At 40.7% G+C, this 16,536-nt stretch overlaps 1 protein-coding gene across 3 annotated transcripts in view; it reads left to right on the forward strand.

Moving 5' to 3' along the window:
• The window catches only part of ncanb (neurocan b), a 172,767-nt gene extending 162,942 nt beyond the window's left edge, over positions 1-9,825 (forward strand). For all 3 annotated transcript variants that reach the window (XM_085398156.1, XM_085398155.1, XM_085398157.1), the window contains exons 15-16: positions 1,014-1,196; positions 3,240-9,825. In XM_085398156.1, the coding sequence (XP_085254282.1) occupies positions 1,014-1,196; positions 3,240-3,376 (320 nt within the window). In that variant the 3' untranslated portion in view covers positions 3,377-9,825. The remainder of the gene's footprint in view (positions 1-1,013; positions 1,197-3,239) is intronic.
• The last annotated feature ends 6,711 nt before the right edge of the window (positions 9,826-16,536 follow it).

Here is a 16,536-nt window from a genome sequence, read left to right on the forward strand (position 1 = left end):
TTATTTAGTTAATTTAATAATTTACATAATGGATCAGATGGAGTTAATGACTAAAACCTAACCATAGTTTTTCCATTATTTTGTTTTGCATTGTATTGAAAGATAGAACTGAAGTCAGCCTCGACCACTGCAGACTGACACCCCGACGGGAGAGCTAAAAAAAATTGGTGAAGTTGTTTGAGTGCCTCCCTGAGGCTTGTCCATCCTGTCAGTCTCTGCCCAGAGTGTCAGTTCTCTGTCTGTCTCAGCTTGAGTAAACAATTTTCTGATTCTGCCTCCTCTCTTTTATGTGTCTAAAATGCTGTGTTACTTTGAATCCCACCTACTCACTCGCTGACAGACTTGGACAGACACCCTGTCCTGCAGATGCTAAATCCACAGATTGAAGCGGTTTTCAAAAAATGTTTTATCCAAGTCATAGTCATAGTGTGTGGGATGTGTTCAATCTAAAACACCATTTGGAACCATTTGTTTAAGTGAAGCACACTAATGGGGTGAATCCAGGTTCAATCCAAGTCATTACTGTTTAAAGACGACTTATTATGGTCAATTCCAGCTCCATGTTCTTCGTCTCTACTGCTTCACTGTTCCGAATAAACAAATAAAATAAAATGTTTTAATTTCTTTTCCCTCCATTTGACGCAACTTTCTTTTGATTGAACTTCCTCTTAAAAATAAGGATTGAATTGCAGGTAGGGGGTTTCTGTGATCCCACTCAGAGCTGTGTGCCTAAGAGGAACGTATTAAGGATATCTCTTCTCACTGGTGTCATACAGAGCCAAGGGAATAAAAATAGCCTGAAACCGAACATTCAGAGGACTCTGAAGCCTGAGATTGTTGCTCATAGGGATCACTTGAGCTGATCACGTCAGAGAATAACAAGGAAAACAATGATAAGAACCTTTTAAGAATCTTATTTGATTAATAAATACTAATGACACAGCAAGAATTGTAAGTAATTACGATAAAAATAACTAACCTCATTAATATTCTGTCTTTCTCTGTCTCTATAGTGCTTTGCGGGGCCCCTCCAACTGTGGATAATGCCTTCCTGATTGGTCGGAAGCGTACCCACTATGACATCCACTCAGTAGTGCGTTACCAGTGCGCCGATGGCTTCCTGCAGCGGCACGTGCCCACTGCTAAGTGTCGTGCTAACGGCAAATGGGACCGACCTAAAATCATCTGCATAAAATGTGAGTGTTAACAAAGAGAATATGGCTGCTTGGTAAACAGCAAGACTTACAGAATTTTTTAGGTCATTTTCACATTTCTGTTTTGTTTTTTTTAATCATTATTAATATTTTTAGCATGCACACCAAAAAAGACTGAACCCCAAACATCAACAGCCCCCAGGAGCTGCTGTCACTTTGTGTATTCTCGGGCTTTCCATCCCCGCTCTCATTATTGATAATTGCAGTTTTTAGTCCCTTGGGCTTGCTTAGAAGTCGCAGGGTGTCCTTTGAAATGTTTCGTGCTCGAGGTAGTTTTTTTTTCCACTTTTCCTTTGTAGACTTTTTCAAAACTAATTCTAACAGGTTGAAGCTTCATGTAAATCAACACACGTGCAAGAAAGAAAGAAAGGTCCAGTGATTTACTGAAAGATCTGCAAACAAATACAGGAAATGCAGTATATGATGCAAAAATAGCGGTTATGCAGTTTTAATGTGTTTGAGTCAATATTTGGTGTAACCACCTTTATTCCTCAACACAGCCTGAACTCTATTAGCCAGCTTTCTTGTAATTTCTTTAAATAGTAATAACTCTCCAGGATTCTTGAAGGACATTTAAAGCTCCTTTTTGGATGTTGTATGCTTCAGTAAACAGTAGATGAATCAGTTAAACGGCACGGTGCATTTTTCAGGTCCTGTATCAGGTCTTTGCTGGATTCTTCCTATTTCTTAAGGACCTGGCCTTCATATACTATTGTTTCACAATTTTTAGACGTGAGAGTTTTTCTTTGTACTCCACTTGTTTAATTTCCTCAACTTTTTAAGAACATACTGACAGGTTTCCAGCTAAAGCTCTTTGAAAGTCACTTTTTTGGAATTTTATGTAGATTAAACTAAAGAAGTAGGGACAGGTTACATGCCGCTTGTAACAAAGTGTGTCTGAAATTGTCATTTAAAATTGGATCTTTGTTAAGTTGCGTGTTGTGTGTAGACACATCACCGATTCATCCCTCGAGTTAAGTGTCTTTTTCTGCTTGAATGATTAATAGGTCAGTGTTAAGTGGTTTGATAAACAAAAGCGCAGTCCTCTAAAAATGGTCAAGTACAAGACAACGCTGAAAATTAAAGAAAATACAGTCAATATCTAAAGAAAATCTTTGGTAGACGTTCATTAAGCGCTGAAAATTACAGCTACAACTTTAAAACGGCTCAAGTGGCTCAAAACTTTTCCACAGTACTGTTGTTTTGCACATGTAAAACATCTGCACAAAATAATCCTGCACAGATGGTGATAGTGATGACATTGTGGTGATATTGCACTTGCTGCCGGGTATTTCTAAAACAGCACAGAAAATCAGTTTCTTTCACTGAATACCTTATCTTATAACATAAACTTTACTTTTATCAATTTTTAAACTGCTCACACTAACCGCGACAGAATATACCAACTTGATGTCATAACTTTTCACCATAATTTTCTCTTCCTCATAGGCCGGTTGATCTATATGAAATATTCAACAAACTGAGCCTTGTATTTCACTTCACTTTGCTCACAGTGTGACAGTAATGATGAAATACTGAAATAATGTAACTTCTGTTCAAAGTGATAAAGATTCCTTTGCTTATGACTCTTTATCTTTGGACAGAGTTGTTTTTATGGCCCAGAGTTATGATGTTGTTATCATTCATTGCAGACGACATTTCTTTGTTGCCAAACCCAGAAAGGGACGGAGCAATCTAATTTGGCAGTACACACCAGGAACAAGCTTATACCGAGGCAGTGAGTGGGTGGCTAGCTCATTGTGCCCTTGCTAAAGGCACCCAGTCTACTCAATGAGAGATAAAACAGATTCCCTCAGTGTGGTGGAAACAGTTAAACCATCTGCACATTTTGACCTTCCTGCGTTTTGATCCGTTCTCTCGCATCTTACCTGGTTTCAAAAACTTCTGATGCTTGCCAGTGATTCATCTCCCGCTTGCATCACTTTTCTACCCTTCACTTTCATCTCATTACATACTGAATTACTCCTTTAATACTTCTCTCTTCCACTTTGGTTGTTCCTCCAGCCCGGCGAGCTCACCGTTACCGGCGCCACCACCACAAGACCAGGAGAGAGCGCAGAAAGCACAAGAGGCACAGCCACAGAGAGGGAGGCCACCACGGCAGAGAGGGAGGCCAGGGTCACAACCACGCCCGCTTCTGAACCAAAAAAAAACATCATCCCCCCCCCCCCCTTTTTCTCCTCTGCTGCCAGCTGCAGTTTGCCTGTCTCCCTGTCGTCCCCATTTCCCCAAACAGTTCTTCACAATAACAGCCCAAAACTCTCTGACCAAGCCGCCTCCCTCCGGCCTTGTCCCGCACTGCATTGTCCTGCCCTTAGCTCTCCAAGTCAGCCTGTATCATAGTCAACTGCATCAACAGGACAATAATAAATCCCTTTGTACTCTTTTTACTTTCCTTTCTCGGTCCGACGTTCTGGTCATACCCTTGCTGTCTCTTACCTACCTTCTTTCTTGACCCACTTACTCTTCCCTCGAGCTCAACGATGACCTGAAACATGGGGCTACGCTGACCTGTTTTTAAAAAAAAAAATCTTTGAGAACCACACTGAACATTCTTCAGAGAGAAGTTCCTAAATAGGGATTACATCATTGAATTTGCTGTATCAAAATCAGACGAGTCAAGGAAGACGTGTTGTTGACTTGAGCCTTTTGTCTGTTGAACACATAGTTATTTTTTACAAATACTCAGTGTTTACTTCTTGACTCTGCTGCTTTTGGTTCGCTCTTTGTAAGGCATTGTACTTGACTTAAAGCGACGCTGAGTTGTTCCGAAACAGATTTAATTGATTTTCTTTCATTCAGAAGCAGTTGTAATTGAATTATTTTAATTGTTAGCGTTGTATCTTCTTGTCAGTGTAAGACCATTACTTTAGATCAGATGCTTGACCCCAGAGGAAAATGGAAATCGCATCCCTTCCCATTGCAGTTTCATCACATCACACATCAGTCACTTTTCAGAAGTGTTGAACAATATCAAACACCTCCTGCTGCGTCATACATCCACACCTGTCATTGTAGAGGGGGAATCTGAACGTTTGATGTCAGCTTGTCTCAACTCAGCTCAGCAGTCCCGCATTTGCTTTGTCTTTTTTCACAATTTGAGCTGCTGTGGGATTGTGTGCTGTGAATTAATCAAGGTGATGCAGCAGGGTGAAGAGCCTCTCACGTATCTGCTTCGCCTTTATTTTGAAGGTTTACTGCTGTTTTTGCTGCATTGTGTATTCAACAAAAGTATGGGTACATTCATATTGGGGTGTGTCAGACCAAGGATTGCATTAGCTAGGTGCATAAGTATTATTCAGTCCCTCTCTGAGTGATGTTGTCCTATTGTTCAATTTTGCAATTAATTTTATGTAGACGTGCAAATGATTAGCAAACATGGCAGTGAGATCACACTTTTATATATCACAAAAACACAGGACTTTCTTTCATCAGGACAACAGGTCAAGAAAAGTAAAACGCTGATTTGGCCATTAATACAGGGGAAAATGTTGCTATAGAAACAAACTTAAATCTTCACTCCCAGGTAGTTTAAAACATATGTTTTAAAAGCATCCACTTTTTTTATCTGTTTCTCCAGCTTATGCTACAGTCACACTAGGAAAAACAGGGACAACAAAATTATTGGGACAGTTTACAATTAACTTGCAACCTCGCTGCCTTTAAAACGGTTGTTTCGAAGACTGAAATCTGGCCCGTGACCATTTGCACTCAGTTGCCATCTTCAAAGTAACTTTGGTTTGACAAGACAGAGATAAACTGGAAATAAGCTTATCCCAGGTGTTATATGGGTAGAGCCAGGGTACTCCGAGCACATGTCCCATCAAAGGGCTAACACAGAGACACAGACAACCACACCCTCTCACATCCACACCAGTTTGGAAAATCCTCAGAGGCACAGGGAGAACTTCCAAACTGCACGTAGACACCCACGCTCACCATGAGGTTCAAATCAAGAGTCATATTGCAGTGAGACAACAGTGTAACCACTGTGCCACAACCTTTTCATGGCTCGGGATTTGTTTGTCTCAATTTTTAAACATCCAGCCTTTGTAGGGCATTATTAGCAGTGAGTAGTTAAAAGTTAGCTAGCTGCCTGCTAGATTTGTATCATTTCATTAGGTTTTTTTTTTTTTAATTATTATTATTTTACTGAAAACAGCCAGTTGCTGCTTGTGGAAAGAGTGCTGATGAGACTGAACCAAAAAGTAAAGTTAGGGGCTACAAAGATTCAATCTCTCAGATGCTCTGAAAATATTAGTGATTTTTGTCTGTGTTTGTCACTGAAATCATAATTTGATCTGTTGTCATAACACTGACATTCAGAACAAGGTTTAAAGATTAAAGGACTGAAGATGTACATTTTTGTAGTGTAGTCTTCAGCCTTAACCAGCCCTCTGAAGCAGGAAGAATTGAGCAAGTAGTGGGAAACAAGCACGACAACAAGCTGAGATTGTTGCATCATGAATCAGAGCTTTGTGCAGAGTATGAGGATGAATATGATGCAGAGGAGACGGAGACAACAAGCTCTTGCTCGTCTCGTGTCTGTCTGTGTGGATGCCGCATGTGTGCGTTATGGCTGAAGACGCCGACAATGGCTGAGGTCCCAGTGGATGACGATATAAAGGATCAGCAGAGATTAAGGCTTGCCATTTCTGGAGTCTCGCAGCTGTTCACACCTGAGCTCGCCCCTGTCGTGTCTCCTCTTTTAAAGAGGGGATTGAAATGGATAGAACAAGCACTTTGCTCCCTTTTTCTTCCCCTTTACTGCCAGGTTAAATTGCTGTTTTTTAAAGCCAGCACTTGGGGTTAGAGCTTCTGGGATTACACCCCAGCACTTTTATCCCTCATTTCTCTATCTCGTTATACTTTTATCATCACCACCTATACACTTTAGTACCTTTCATCTTTGTCGGGAAGTGGACAATAAGCACACCTAAATTCAGTTTAACTTGTTTTTTAGTGGAGAAAGCGTAGACTCAGGGTTTTCAGCAGCCTCTCGCGCATCTTATGAAAACACTAAACCAGGATCGGGTTATATAAAGTCACTTGAGGTAAGAAAATCTATCCTGCGCACATAAATCCCCCCCCCCCGTCTTTGTTTATCTCCCCTCACCTTGGCAATGACAACGCTCCTCCACATGGAGAAGAATAGTGATCGTAGATCCCTGTATCAGTTTAATTAATCTGCTGCATGCCTAATTAACAAGTTGCATTATCTGCAGAACCCCAGAGCAGCCATGACAAGGGGAAGGTTTTGCTGACGGACAGCGAGTGGAAAGTAAAGAGTGACAGACAGGAAGCCCAAAGAACTGTCATAGCTGTCAAACAGCTGTCACTCGACGATGTCAGACTGACACAAACTTCTTTTTTTCTGTCTTTCCTGTAAAATAGACTGATAAAAGAAAGCGGATGAATAAAAGGGCAGACCGAAGACCTAATTCAAATCAGAGTTGACACACAGGGACGGTTTAATTACAGCTGCGTAAAGGTTGAGCTGTGTGACAGGACTAAATTTTAATGCGATAAAGTGATAAGGAAATGAATACAAGCCAGCTTCTAGTGGTTAATAAGACTAGACATTTGTGTTTAAGGAGAGTCTGACGTCTGTCAATTTTTCATTGCCTCTGCAGAGATTTTTAGGCCTTCCAAACAAGATGCAGAAAATATATTTAAATCTTCTATCCTACATGAGTTGATAGGTTGATATGTGTGGAATTTCTACTGATAATGTTCCATTTTTTATTTAAAAAAAGAGATAAGTCAGAAGTATAATAGACAGCACATAAAAGAGCCGTTTGAATTTAACGCAGAGCTTCGCCCTCTGGACCGAGGGTAATGAACAATTTAGCTTTTGCACATCCGCTGGGACTGAGCTGGTCTTTTAAAGGTGGTTAACCTTTCTCACCGGCAGAGAGGAGAAAAAAAAATCTTTCAATGAATTCAAACAGCCACACTTTCCCTCTTGAAATTTCAAACAGTGTCTGTCTCTCTTTGCTTTTGACTCCTCCTTTTAATCTCCTCCACCCACACTCCTCTCCTCTTCCCTCGTCGGGCTTTCTAGTCAGAGCCCCAAGGGCAGGCAAACAGAAAGCGACAAATTCTTATAATTGTGAGTGTTAATTATGAAGATGAATGAGTTAACAGCGGTCTCTGCCAGCTGTCTCTTGGCTCAGCACCACACCTCGGGGGGGAAAGCAGCGGGCAAAACGCTGAACGTCTTCGCAGCCAGAAGGCCTCTTCTCAGGCTTAGCCACCTATCGTAATTGTTACCCACTTACTGAGTTCCGCATACATGAGATAAGAATTGGATTGATGGGAGTGCAGTGGCATCTTCTTGTGCTTGTAGCTGTGACTGTCTGATTGCCCTCTGTCTGAATGTTGACAGCGGGAGCGCAGCTCGGTTAAATTTGTTGTACATGTTTTTGATGAAGCACGTGCCTAGTTGGAAGAGTGTGACCGAGGCGGGTGCAGCGGCCTTCATAAACACCAATGTAATTTCCAGTGTACGTGGAGGAAAAAAAATCTAATATCCCAGCATGAAATTGCAGATAATAAAACAACGTTACAAGAGAAAATCTTTCTAGGATGACGACTTGAAGGCATAGTTCACCCCATTATCAAATATACATGTTTTTCCACTATCCTTCTCAGATTGCATATGGTCTGACTTATCCAGTTCTGTAGTTATCTGCAATTGAGAGCTGGCTGCCTTCTCTCTCTAGAATTAAATGGAACTTGTAATGACAAACTATGCATTTGAAAAACATGGCAGCAATGTGTTTTCTTTGCAGAAGTCACCACCTGTTAATTATTTAAAAGAAACACATCCTGTATCAGTTTGTCTGCCAAACTATACCTCTAAATTAAAGGAAGCTGCATTAGTATTCAGCTGAAGGATCATTAATGTTTACATCCTGTCACAGTGTCATGGGCACAACCTCTTGTCACAGATATATGCGTGCTTCCTTTTGCAAAGTGATACTGCTGGCAAGGCTATCTTGATTATAGAAAAAATATTTCTGAGGAAAAGACATTGAAGCTTAGTTTTTCAAGGCGCTTCAAGCGCTACAAAACCAACGCCATCGTAGTTCTGTTATAGTCGAGAAAACAAAAACAGCTGTTTAAGAGTTTAACATCTGTAAAATTGGGCAACTCATAGTGTAAATGGAAAGTATCAGTCACTTTGCACATACCTCGAGGATTGATCAGTTAAATGCCTAATAGTACTGTGATGCCTGTTAGTGTTATAAATGAATTTTCTGAGGAATGATCAGAGCCATTAATCATATTGCAGCGATTTTCACTTAAAGCGCTTTGTGCAACAGGCTGCTTTCACCCATTCAAACACACATTTATAAAGTGCTTATTCCATACATAAAGCATTCACACATCTGCACTCACACACTAGCGAGACTACGACTAGGACACCCTGACCTGCAGACTGGAGCAGCCAGAGGTCAAAGTCAAGTCTACCGCCTGTTTGCAATGACAAAGAGCGTATGTTTGTGGGGATGAAGGAAACCAAGAACTTCTTTCCCCCATGTATTGTAACATCTATCTGTTCTCTGGACCTGATGCATTTGAACAGGACACTCATCAGTCATGACAGCCTGATAAGAGCATTAGAGGCTGTTGTCCTTCCTCAATCACACGCAGACAGACTATTGATTTCGTGATTAGGCTGTCTGTCCTGGGTTCTTATTAAGTCCGTCGATGGCATCGGCGGTACAATTGCATTGACTGACTGCTGAGCGTTTTTTAAATGACAGGAAAACAGACTGGTGTAGCTTATACCACTCCTATGTGTCCATAAGACACTCCAGGTAGTATCCTGTCCCATATGCATACTACTACTCTCATAACTCCCTATCTCAATCTCATAACTATCTCATGAGGATTTTTTTTTAAACTTTCGCCTCCCTCCTGAGGACTGCTGCATCACTTATCTAACATAGTGGAAACCACACTGCTGGTATTTGTATAACATCGCAGCTCTGTCTGATGCTGAGTTGAGACAATTTATCACTGTAAAGAAAATGGTTGGGATGGATGGATGAATGAAGATATGTTACAGTGGGATTATGACAAACGCAAAGCAGGAAGCAGTGAAAATGCTCCCTTTTCTCCTCTGTGATATAAATACTCAAAGTTTTTTGTTAGAACAATCCATTTAAACTCTGGGTGTGTTTGTTGTTTAGCCTCTCTGGGCCATATTCACACAGCCTCTGTGGATGAAAAACCCATCGCCTGCTTTCTGTTCCTCTCGTCAGCTCACACGCTGCTTGTTTATACCGCTGCAACAGAAAAACAAGAGGCGCTCGGTCAACAGGAGAGATGGAAGCAAAGTAATAGTTTGCCAAACTGACAAACATCACTTCTTTGGCTCTGTTCCCTGCACAACACTTCAGTCTGTGTGTGTTCGTGTCGACTGTGAGCACAGACACAATATCGCTGATGCTGGGCTCATCTACAGCTGTGTGAATGTGGTCCACAAGTATTTATCCATATTTATTGATGTATGTTCTTATGAATTCCAGTCCTGTCCCTGTATTATATTCTTTACAAGACAAATGATCATTAAAGGAAACCCTTGTTTGGATCCATTAACTTCTTGCTCAGCGTGGTTATTTGTGTTTGAATTACTAAAAAACAGTATGCACCTTATTTTGCATTGAATTAAGCTTTTCTTTATTATTATTATTATTATTATTATTAGCATTAGCATTATTAGCATTATTAGCATGTTGTCATTTATGTGCCGTACACTGTTCATCACTGCAAATTACCAGAATCAGAATCTTTCTAAGCCACCTTGGTGTGTTGAAAGAGGATTTAATACAAATTATATTAATCACTTTGTTTGTATAATCATTACTAATCAAAATAAAAAGTAAAACATTAGGTGATAAATAAGATTTTTTTTTAAAAACTGTAAATTCATTTTTAAAAACTAACAAATATTAAAGGAAAAAGCCTTTGAAGGCAGATGTGGCAGATGAGCCATCCAGCCCTAAAACATATATATGTTTATTAAAAAATAGTTTGTCGTTTGGTGAATGAAGCAGCCATAAACTGGCTGGTTTAGGTAAGCATAAATATTGGAAAAAGGGGAGAGAGCTAAATGGCTATAGAGGAAGAGACTATATATAAATGTAAAAAGCCAGCATCTTATTTTGGAGGGCTTCTTTTTATCTATGATGACACATATACCTACCAGTTGAAAAAGCTTGTAGTTAGGGCTAGATCAGGTGACCCTGAATCATCCCTTGGCGATGATCCTACGAGCAACAGGGTCAGACTGCTGCAGAACTTGAGGTGATATACGGCGATACGACAAGCATGTCTTGTCCACTCACCTCTTTTGACTGTCCAGGTGTTCGCATACCACTGCAGCGTGTCAAATGTTGTCTTTTCTCTCCAGTTGTTTGTGCTTTTCTCCTGTCTCTCTGTGCTTTCCTTTTTCTTTTCTCTTCTCTCTCCCTTCACCGTCCAACCAGTCGCAGCAGATGGCACTCATCCCTGAACGTGGTTCTGATGGAGACGTCTTCCTGTTGAAAGGGAGTTTTTCCTTCCCACTGTCGCATTCATGTGCAGTAATGTGCAAAAGTCTTGAGTAACCCTTTGTTTCTTTGTTATTTTGCTAGGAAAATAGGAAATACATGAGGTAAGTTATTGAAATATCTGCTAACATAAATGGAAATGCAGTTTATATAAGACAGAGTTTGTCATGTCTGTCCCGTTTGTAGCAACTGAAAATAAAATAAATTCATAATTATAATAAAGGTCAATCAAATGGACCAATATGGCAAGGCCATGATGATCCACTTGGTAAAATAAATCCGCTTGGCATCTTTCTTGGCCTTAAGACAACAATTCTGATGGCTAAAGATCCAAACGGGACACAAAAAAAAAAAAAAAAAAGACAGAGTTTGTGAAGTTCTGAGGAGCTCAACAGAACTCCTCTTTTAATGTTCACTGCCTTTTGTTATGTCCTCTCTCAACATGATCTCAAACTGCTTGTCAGGGTCCTGGGTCTCCTGACCCAGCGTTTTTAGTTCTTTGTGATTTTTGTATTATTGTACTTGTGTGTGATTTATTCTATGGTTTCTAGTTTTGATCCCTTGCCCTTTATGTCTCTCTGTGTCCCCTCTGTTCTGTGTAAGTCTGTGTCTGCATGTTTGAGTTTCCCTCTGTGTCTTTTGGGTCATCGAGTCCTCTGCCTTACTGGTTATGTCTCTGTGGTTCTTAGTTGCTGTCTCCACCGTGTCAAGTTCGCGTCTCTGTGTCATACTTCCTGTATTACTTTGAAGGTCCGTGTCTCATGTGAATGTGTTCAGTTTACGCTTCCTTGTCTCGTCAGTTCTGATTTCCCTCAGCTGTGCTCTCCTTCTGTGTCTCATTCCCCTCATTACTTCCCAGTGTATTTAAACCCTGTGTTTCTCTGAGTCAGTGTCGTGTTGTACCCTCAATAAGCTGTGTGGTTTGCTGCTGTGTATCAAGTGTTTTGTCTCCAGCTACAGTTCAGTATTTCTGCTACAGTGTTTTAGTCCACCAGCGTTTTTTGTTTGTCTTTTGGTGGATTTAGTTTAGTAAGAGGTTTTCCCAGCAATAAAGCTGCGCTTTAAGTTGTACTTCTGTGTCTGAGTCCTGCATTTTGGATCCACCACTCCTGCTTGCCTGCCTGCCACAAAGCCAACCATGACAGCTTCACTGGGGAGGCCAATCCATGACTGATAATATTCAACAGTTTTTTTTTTATATATATATCCATGCATACTTTTACTGTACTGGCAGTAGGGATGGGTACACGGTAGTAACCAGACTGAAAAGCAGCGCACATTTCGGTGCTTTATTTTTTTCCTGAAATGTCATACACTTTGGATTCTAGCCAATCATTTTACCTTTGCAAGCGTAGTAGGCGGGCCCAGGTACGTACGTTCTTTTAGAGCCGAGCGACAGATAAAAAATGCCCAAGGCGAAGCGGTCAAAAGTCTGGCTGTACTTCACACCAAAAGATGCAAACTCAGCAGCCTGCAACAAGTGCTTTAAGGTGATACTGTGATACTGTCAAAGGAGGTAACACCTCAAATCTGATGAAAAACCTGGCGACGTATAGCATTTTGTTAAAAGCCGAGAAATGCGCCGTATTTCATAGCTTGCTGCGAGATCTCACACCTTGCACATCTACTGCGGGTGTGGTGCCTGTTATCGGACCCGGAGTTAGCAACATCCCCCAAGAACCCGAAGAGGAGAGTCCTGGCCCCTAGCCCTGCCAGTGTAGCAGAAATGATGACGGATGATGATGGCAGCAGCAGTCGTTCTTCTCTGCGTGAGTAGCTTAATGTTATTCGTGTGTAATTTACGTTGAGTAGGCTAACCACGTTATTAAATTTACGCATGTAAGGTGAACCAGCAAACACCGTCGTAGTTACATGCGGCTGTCTTCTTGTTTGATGGCAGATACTCCCTTCACCCTGGCCAAAAAGGCTAAAATGACCAAAGAAAGAGTGGGAAACAGTTAAACATGAGAGGTTTTTGGACAAAGTTTGTGTTTTTTGTCCATTGATTAAGCACTGCTTCCAGCCCAGAGTGATACCATATATCCCCTATAGCTGCAGAAAAGGCTAACATTGTTATCTTTTTACAACAAAACACCTGAACATGAGGTTTTTGGACAAGGTTTGTGTTCTCCATTCTTTAAGCACCGGTTCCAGCACCGGTTCCAGCACCGTTTAAGCACCGGCACCGTTTCAAAAGTTCAGATTTGGTACTGGTATCGGATAAAACCTAAACGATACCCATCCCTAACTGGCAGTGTGTTTGACATTATTACCAAGACTAACAAGTTGAACCAAACTGTTCCACACCATGCTGAGATGTGCCAGGATTTTACTATTAGCTCTTTGGAAATCACATTGTTGATACAAAAATACTATTTTATTTCTGTCAAACTATGCTATCTTTGTCTATTTTCTTTTCTTTGTAGAGTCAGCTAAAGAAACAAATGGTTCAAAAGATGAACATCATTTGTGTTAGGTGCCTTTTTACGATTGAATGATTCAGTGTTAAGTGCTTTACCAAAAAAACTGAAACAAACAAAAAAACATTGCTCTGAAATTTTAAGGTATAAAGATCCACTGATAACAAATGGAAAAAATAGCTAATGTCCAAAAAAGACATTTGAAAACCCTCCAACAAGCCTGGAGAACTGTGGCTCCAGACCACTTTAAATAATTGCAAATACTAATAAAGAAATGAGGGGTGGCTCCTGATTTTTCCAGAATTTCATTCACAAAATTTGGACCATAGACTTTCTGGATAGACCATTAAGTAAATTATGGTATCTCTCATATAATTACAACATTCTCCAAAAGACAGCTCCTGGACACACAAGGATGGTTTCAGTTGTTCAGTCAGGCTTGCAATAGGTTGTGCTTGTTAACAATTGGAGACTGAGACTGAGATTGTGTCAGTTACTTCGTTACTGAGTCACAGGTCAACAGCAGAGAAGGTGAATGTTTAGTAGATGATGCTGTCCTTTAAAAATAGAAATGTGAGTTTTTTAAGCTTTTTCAGTCCAAAACCTGTGCTGATGTAAAAGCCTTCTGTAAGAAATAATTAAGTGCTGAAAAACTAATGTAACCAATGGCTGTAAACTCTGTTTTTGTCGAATTATTTTATCGTCAACGGTCTCAACCGTGTCCCATTCATTCCTGGAAAAACCAAACTGAACGTTTTTGCTTGTGTGTCATCAGAGTGTGTCCTCTCCAGTTACCATTGTGTTCATTTATATGTGAGAGATTCAGTTTTGCTCTAAGCTCCATCTGCTCCTCGCTGACCAAAATGTGCTCAGGACATCCTTTCCAAATATCTTTAGATGAGACGAAATATTTTCCTCACATCCAAGACACAAATAAAACTAATACAATTTTGGCCTCATTTTTTTTTTTCTTAATATTCCAACTCAGTTCTGGCTGAGGCAACAGGGTAGGCTGCCAAGGGCGAATCCCTCAGTGGCACAAGTGAAAAAGCGTAGGAGGAAAAGACGAAAAGAAGGAGGAGACAGACAAGTGAGGAGGATCAAAGGTAGGAGGAAGGAAGGAAGAAGGTGAAAGGGGAATTCGAATGAGTGGGAGGGCTTTTGTTTTGGAAGCAGTTTGTGAATACTTCTACTGTTGCACCATCTAACCTCGGAGACCTTCACTTCACCTGAACTTCCTCTGATGAGTGCTCTCCTATCAATGCATGGTTTCATTGCCTCACAACACTGTTTTGTGTAAGAAGCCAATCTCATCTTCACTCCCTCAGTCTCTTTCTCTGTATTTCTTCCCTGCATTGCTCTTCTCATTTTTCTCAACTCTTTTGATATGTGACTCACTCATTTCATTATTATTCCAAAACACCGGAAGAATCCACACTGCTGGGTTCAGTTTCACGACGACAATCAGTCACTTTGAATGTAGCGTCTCTTTTACGCTCCCTGCTCAGGCGTGTTCGCTAATGTTTTTCACTCAGCTCAAGTTCCAAGGACAGTGCTCATTAAGAGTGCTTACTGGGAATTTCTGTTAAATTCAAAGCTGAAAATGACCTTCAGCTCTCCTCTGTTGCTGTGTTGTACTGAGAGATTTGTTACAGGCACTTGGAGCAGCGCTCCAAAAAAATCGCTTAAATTTCATCCAAAGCCCTCAAATGTTTGGCTCCGAGGACCAGTATGCACCTACACGCTCTGAGCCGAGTGTCCATATGGCTTATAAAAACATACAGAGGGTCCTACAAGAAGATTTTTCTCTGAAAAGACATTAAAATGCATTATTTTTTAGGTCAGATTTGTGCTATTTCTTGCAATACAACTTGGCTTTGAGATGAACAGATAAATTAGAGGCATGAAAAGACTTCTCATCCTAACCTTGTTCTTGGGTCGATATTGGCCTCATCTGGCAGGCATGGCGAATCAATGCGGATCTCTGGCATTATCTTGCATTATCGCTTAATGACACTGCCAAAGTTCAAGAAGATTATGAAAAGCAACAAGGGGTTTAGCATCATCTCAGGCCTGACAGTCTCTTACTCCGTCTCCACTCCGCCTCTCCCATAAGTACTGTCTGTTTTTATCTTACACATTAACATAAAAGGCTCCAGGCAAGAACGCACATATACATGAACACCGAACTGCTTATCCAAATCAAAAAAAGATTAATGTGCATCTTAACCCTGTTTATCTTCCTCATCTTTATTGTGGCCAGGTTGTTGAATAGCTTTGCTCATGAATCTGCGTTCAGGCCCGTCTTAATGATGGCGCGCCGCAGATGGCGGCCTGTCAGCTCTCTAACAGCTTCTTTTACAGTTGTGTGTGTGCGATTGTGTGTTTGTGTGCATGCATAAGTCAGGGCGGAGGAGCAATGCCAGCAAAATCATCAGTCTGAGCCAGGTCTTTCACACACCGGCGACCACGCATTCTGCTCTACCAGCTGTGTATACGCTGTGCGGTATTTTGTTATATGACCCCATCAGATGATCAGGAAATCTGGCTCGATTAAGCTTGTTTTAGCACATCTCAACTCTCATCAAACATGGGAAGCAACTAAGTGCATTTTCTCCAATGTAATGTAGCTCATTATATTTCTCTGACAGCTATTAGCTGCAAATTAAGACCATGGAAAAGTATAATAGATAGGCATAGCTGCTGCGACATCACTGGGTCTGTAGCCTCGAGACGAGCCTTTTCACTGTCATCACATCTCACTCTTGAATCACTGACCAGTGAGCATATTCTGGATAAACCTCCTTTCTGACACCTAGAAAAGCCCATAAAGTCAGCAGGAAAGAGTTCTGGGCAGAGGGCTGTTTGTCCCTGCATTTCTGCAGGACTTAGATTGTTTTTGCAGCCACAGTTATCACCTCCTGGTGGCTTTTGAAAAAACTGCAGGTTTAGTGCACTTCCAGTTGGCTTTATTTTTCAGATCCAGAAGCTATATCCATTTTTTATATTGTTTATGATTCAGAGTGAATTTTCAAAACTTAATCCCTCTACGCATAATATAAGGGTGATCTGTTACCTTTTCTTTATGGTTAATATTCAGCAACTTAGTTTGGTATTTGTAGTTATAGTACTGTAAAAAAATACTCCATTACAAGTGAAAGTCCTGCAGTAATGCTCTAGTCAATGTACTTGTGTACGGAAATGTGTACCAAAAACGGCAACATTATAACAATCCATAATATTTAATTATCACTGCAAAGCAAAGTTTATGAATTTTCCTCTCTAATTTTCTAATTAACGAAATGTTTATTCCACTGT

The sequence above is a fragment of the Rhamphochromis longiceps genome, linkage group LG23 (assembly GCF_057381845.1).
Source record: "Rhamphochromis longiceps isolate RC_006_pf linkage group LG23, R_longiceps_female_GT1.1, whole genome shotgun sequence".
Classification (NCBI taxonomy): Eukaryota; Metazoa; Chordata; class Actinopteri; order Cichliformes; family Cichlidae; genus Rhamphochromis; species Rhamphochromis longiceps.